Source organism: Procambarus clarkii, chromosome 51 (genome assembly GCF_040958095.1).
Source record: "Procambarus clarkii isolate CNS0578487 chromosome 51, FALCON_Pclarkii_2.0, whole genome shotgun sequence".
In the NCBI taxonomy this organism is placed as follows: domain Eukaryota; kingdom Metazoa; phylum Arthropoda; class Malacostraca; order Decapoda; family Cambaridae; genus Procambarus; species Procambarus clarkii.
In genome coordinates this window covers 6,852,459-6,858,458 of record NC_091200.1, presented here as the reverse complement: position 1 = coordinate 6,858,458, position 6,000 = coordinate 6,852,459, and the positions used below count along the sequence as shown (strand labels likewise).

Sequence of the window (6,000 nt, the reverse complement as noted above, 5' to 3'; positions counted from 1 at the left end):
CGTTGAGAACAGTGTGAAATACATCGGCGCTCCATCATCATTCGTAAGTAAACAGTCCAGCCCACATATACACTACACAACACACGGAGTAATGGAGAAACGTACTACAATGCCGTAGTGGTTGAATGAAGGTGACGGAAAGACCCAATATATGTAAGTGTATTAAAAGCAAATTTTCGGGTATAATCTACATCCTTTCTCATGGTAGTGTATGCATTGATCTGAACATTATACACAGCACCTTGAGAAGGGATGTAAGTTACATCCGAAAATTTGGTTTTTAGTGCACTTACACTTATATTGGGTTATTCTTCGCAAGTCGATCTTAAAAAGGATACTATGGACCTTCCATCTCAGGCTGTCGACAGGGAAGGTGCACTGTAAGAACATTCTTTTTTCATTTTCAACACACATTCTTGTTTGTAGTGACTTTTGGAACCGCCAAAAGATACTCATAACTATACTGTGTTTATCTTTAAGAGAAAATATAGACATCTTCAAGAGAAAATTAGATAATTTTCTTCAAGAAGTGCCGGGCCAACCGGGCTGCGGTGGGCCTGCGGGCCGCTCCAAGCAACAGCCTGTTGGACCAAGCTCTCACAAATCAAGCCTGGCCTCGAGGTGGGCTTCGGGAGTAGAACTACTCCCAGAACCCCATCAAGCAGGCAAGCGCGCACGCACATTTTATATATATATATATATATATATATATATATATATATATATATATATATATATATATATATATATATATATATATATATATTGTTCAGTTGCATATTGTCCAGGGGACCATTCTGGCTTGTTCGCATATATATATATATATATATATATGTCGTACCTAGTAGCCAGAACGCACTTCTCTGACTACTATGCAAGGCCCGATTTGCCTAATAAGCCAAGTTTTCATGAATTAATTGTTTTTCGACTACCTAACCTACCTATCCTAACCTAACCTAACCTAACCTAACCTATAAAGATAGGTTAGGTTAGGTTGGGTTGGTTAGGTTCGGTCATATATCTACGTTAATTTTAACTCCAATAAAAAAAAATTGACCTTACATAATGAAATGGGTAGCTTTATCATTTCATAAGAAAAAAATTATAGTAAATATATTAATTCAGGAAAACTTGGCTTATTAGGCAAATCGGGTCTTGCATAGTAGTCAGAGAAGTGCGTTCTGGCTACTAGGTACGACATATATATATATATATATATATATATATATATATATATATATATACTAGGTACGACATTATATATATATATATATATATATATATATATATATATATATATATATATATATATATATATATATATATTGTGACGATAATCTCCTTCAAGAGATTGAGCCTGCTCTTCCCTCCACAATTACGTCGTTGTGGTTATATAAAACTACTATGGAAGAAATGTCCAACAACGACAACAACACCAGCAAGGCTTGCCAGAGCGCAAAACGTTGCAGCCAGAGACACCTGTTCAGACTCAAACCGCCAAACTACTCGTTGATCGCTACCGGCCCCGCTGATTGGTCGCCGGTCTGGCTGCACCTGCACTCGCCCCCCCATACTACTTGATGTCTGGGGTCGCCACGACCTCAGACCTCAGAATGTTCAGTGCTTTCGTAGTTATCACTCCTCCCAGCTAGACGTTAGCGTGTACTGAGAGAGGTGATAGCTTAAAGCCAATATTCCAGCACCTCCCATTTACTTTTGTGTTGCACTTCTTGTTATTTTGCCTTAACGTAACTTTTCATTGTGTCATTTAAGAATTCTTATTATTTTGATTAATTGATTTTATTATAAGAATTTGTTTGTGCATTTTATTCATGTTTTGATTTATTTAACGTAATTAAAATTTCATTGTTAAAATTTACTTGTGTTTTGTGTGTCTTCTCCTTACCTTACCACAGCCGAAGTTCCAGTTTTCTATTTTTTTTTATAACTATGTGACGAGGCCATACCCCTAGCCTTAAACAGCCGAACACCAACGCGTTACCGTCACAATATATATATATATATATATATATATATATATATATATATATATATATATATATATATATATATATATATATGTCGTACCTAGTAGCCAGAACGCACTTCTCGGCCTACTATGCAAGGCCCAATTTGCCTAAGAAGCCAAGTTTTCATGAATTAATATATTTTCTTAAATTTTTTTCTTATGAAATGACAAAGCTACCCATTTCATTATGTATGAGGTCAATTTCTTTTTATTGGAGTTAAAATTAACGTAGATATATGACCGAACCTAACCAACCCTACCAAACCTAACCTAACCTATCTTTATAGGTTAGGTTAGGTAGCCGAAAAGGTTAGGTTAGGTAGGTTAGGTAGTCGAAAAACAATTAATTCACGAAAACTTGGCTTATTAGGCAAATCGGGCCTTGCATAGTAGGCTCAGAAGTTCGTTCTGGCTACTAGGTACGACATATATATATATATATATATATATATATATATATATATATATATATATATATATATATATATATATATATATATATATATATATATATATAATGTCGTACCTTGTAGCCAGAACTCACTTCTCAGCCTACTATTCAAGGCCCGATTTGCCTAATAAGCCAAGTTTTCCTGAATTAATATATTTACTATAATTTGTTTCTTATGAAATGATAAAGCTACCCTTTTCACTATGTATGAGGTCAATTTTTTTTTATTGGAGTTAAAATTAACGTAGATATACGACCGAACCTAACCAACCCTACCTAACCTAACCTAACCTATATATAAGTAAGGTTAGGTTAGGTAGCCAAAAAAAGCTAGGTTAGGTTAGGTTAGGTAGACGAAAAAACATTAATTCATGAAAACTTGGCTTATTAGGCAAATCGGGCCTTGCATAGTAGGCTGAGAAGTGAGTTCTGGCTACTAGGTACGACATATATATATATATATATATATATATATATATATATATATATATATATATATATATATATATATATATACATACATATACACACACACACACACACACACACACTTGTCTTGTGACCAATCCTCTTTCCTGGGATGGATGTTAGGAAGTTTTCTTTTAGCGTGAGAGTAGTAGAAAAATGGAATGCACTTGGGGAACAGGTTGTGGAAGCAAATACTATTCATACTTTTAAAACTAGGTATGATAGGGAAATGGGACAGGAGTCATTGCTGTAAACAACCGATAGCTAGAAAGGCGGGATCCAAGAGTCAATGCTCGATCCTGCAAGCACATATAGGTGAGTACATATAGGTGAGTACACACACACACACACACACACACACAGTATATATATATATACTTGCCTAGACCACAAGTGAGAGGTAAACACAACTTAGACACACACCCTGCAAGGTGACTCGATCTCAGAAAGCACAGGTGTTCGCGCACCTGCCATAACTGATACGCTAACCGTTACACACACACACACACACACACACACATATATATACTATATGCAATATATTATATAACAAAATTATAATCTTGGGAGATGTGTTTTGAACCTACTGGTGGGAGTGTCGTGGAGCGTGGCGTTTGGCTGCCATTAACGGGCCGTTGTTGTCGTTGAACGCCTCATAAATTTATATTCCAAAGATATTTTGCCATTTTTGTTACATTTTTCCCCGGATTCCGGAGTTGTTGAATTTATGAGTTGAAAACATTTTGTTAGTGACAAACGGATATTCGCGGACTGTGCTTCGGATTTTAATGTGGTGCGGTACAGAATTTTTTGATATGAATTTGGTGTGGTTGATGTGGGCTGGCAGGCAAGTAGGGTGCGTGTTGGTTGTGCCTTCTTTATTATGGTATAGTCTGCTGATGTTGATTTATTGGGGCTATACATGCATCAGGCGGGATAATTTGTTTGGGAGCCGGTCGGCCGAGCGGACAGCACGCAGGACTTGTGATCCTGTGGTCCTGGGTTCAATCCCTGGCGCCGGCGAGAATCAATGGGCAGAGTTTGTTTCACCCTGTGCCCCTTTTACCTAGCAGTAAAATAGGTACCTGGTGTTAGTCAGCTGTCACGGGCTGACCTCCTGGGGGTGGAGGCCTGGTCGAGGACCGGGCCGCGGGAACACTAAAAAGCCCCGAAATCATCTCAAGATAATCCTAAGACCCGTGCTATGTTGTGTCAGGCAGGTGAATGGTTCAAGGGATCTGCTCTCAGATACCAGCTGGTATGATCTGCCAGTAGTATACAAGCAGGGACCCACCTGGTACCTCAGGACACTCATCTCTCATGACTGAGGAGCCACAACACTCACCTGGCTCCTCGCCGCCTTTCATCAGGCCCGCAACAACACCTGCACCTAATACCACCTCACCCGCCTGCTCCTCTGATGGCATGTACCTCTCCTTTGCGGCCTCAGTTTTATCAACCACAAGGTTGGCTTCTATCTGAGGCATTTTTCTTAGTAGAGATATAGAGAAAAATATGATAGAGAGGTAAAGAGGTAAGGTCCGAGTAATATATTCGTACGTTTTCTTAACATTCTAACTTCTTTTTATCATGTATGATAAATGGTACTTGTGTATTTTGTTATCACCAGAATATTATATCCCCGAACTCCCGCCTCCCCCCCCCACCCCACCCCACCCCACCTCTCTCTCTCTCTCTCTCTCTCTCTCTCTCTCTCTCTCTCTCTCTCTCTCTCTCTCTCTCTCTCTCACTCTCACTCTCACTCTCACTCTCACACATACACACAGGGGCCTCGTGGCTGAGTGGACAGCGCTTGGGGGTCGTAGTCCTAATGTCCCAGCTTTGATTCTCGGCGGAGGCGGAAACAAATGGGCAGTTTCTTTCTCCCTGATGCTCTGTTCACCTAACAGTAAATAGGTGTTTGGGAGTTAGACAGCTGCTACGGGCTGCTTCCTGGGGATGTGTGCGTGTGTTGAGAGAGAAATATATGTAGTTGTTATAATTGAGGAAAAGAGATTAGTTTGAAAAGTGGGATCCAAGAGCTAATAGCTCGATTCTGCAGACACACATAGTGAATAGACACAATTTCAAGAATGTGTACACCGGTTGACTGACAGTTCAGCGTGGCGGGACCTAAGAGCCGAAGCTCAACCCCCGCAAGCACAACTAGGATAGTACAAACACACTCACACAAATAAAGAACAGAAGTTGTGTGCATATTGTAAAATTACCCTGTTCTTTGACAGCTAAATTATTAGTTTAAAGGCTTTAAAGTTTAAAAGGTCAGGTAGTGGACTGGAAGCACACATGCTGTAAGTTAAGCAGTAAACACTACCGGGGAGGCCAGGTCGGCGCAGACGCAGACACGCTGTATTCATTCTATCACATTACAATGCAGGAACTTGAGACAAATACCAAAACTTGAAATCGCATTAACGATTGTAAGTTTTGGTATATGTCAGCCAGTTCCTGCATTGTGAAGTGAGGTAGGAACTGAGCTCGGAAATGTGAGTCTGAATCTTAAGTGCTTCATGCTTTGGAAAGATGTATACTTCATAATTCATCTTTGATAACGCTATTTACTCGAGCTACTGTTGGCCTGTGGATTGTCGACTGAACCTACCTAGTGAAGCAACCAGTAAGTTCAGTTGCACTCCTTGTCTCCTCTGTATCTCATTTATTACATTAAAAGACAACTTAGACCAGGAAAGGATGTACCAACATCTGTTAGATAAAATATAGTTTCAAGCAGGTATTGAAAACAACATAAAAAAATGAAGTTAATGCTTATAATAGGAGGGTAAAAATGTCTAATGCATCTACGTAAAATATTGTCCACATTGTAGGTGACTTAAATTTTAATTAACTATAAAAATATAACAAGACATTTTAAGGCAGAAGAGAATTCGGAAATACTATAAGATTGCTTTGTGGAACAGTATATTACAGAACAATCCGGGGAAAAATATATCAAACCTAGTACTAGCAAACATATATGTGTAAATAACATCAAAATGGTGATTTAGCTGGGAAATTTGTCATAAAGAAGTCA

At 38.8% G+C, this 6,000-nt stretch overlaps 1 protein-coding gene across 1 annotated transcript in view; it reads right to left on the bottom strand.

Moving 5' to 3' along the window:
- Window positions 1-6,000, bottom strand: part of LOC138351964 (protein qua-1-like) — a 66,950-nt gene that overhangs the window by 36,996 nt on the left and 23,954 nt on the right. The window contains exon 2 of the mRNA XM_069304134.1: window positions 4,294-4,426. Coding sequence (XP_069160235.1) covers window positions 4,294-4,426 — 133 coding nt within the window. The remainder of the gene's footprint in view (window positions 1-4,293; window positions 4,427-6,000) is intronic.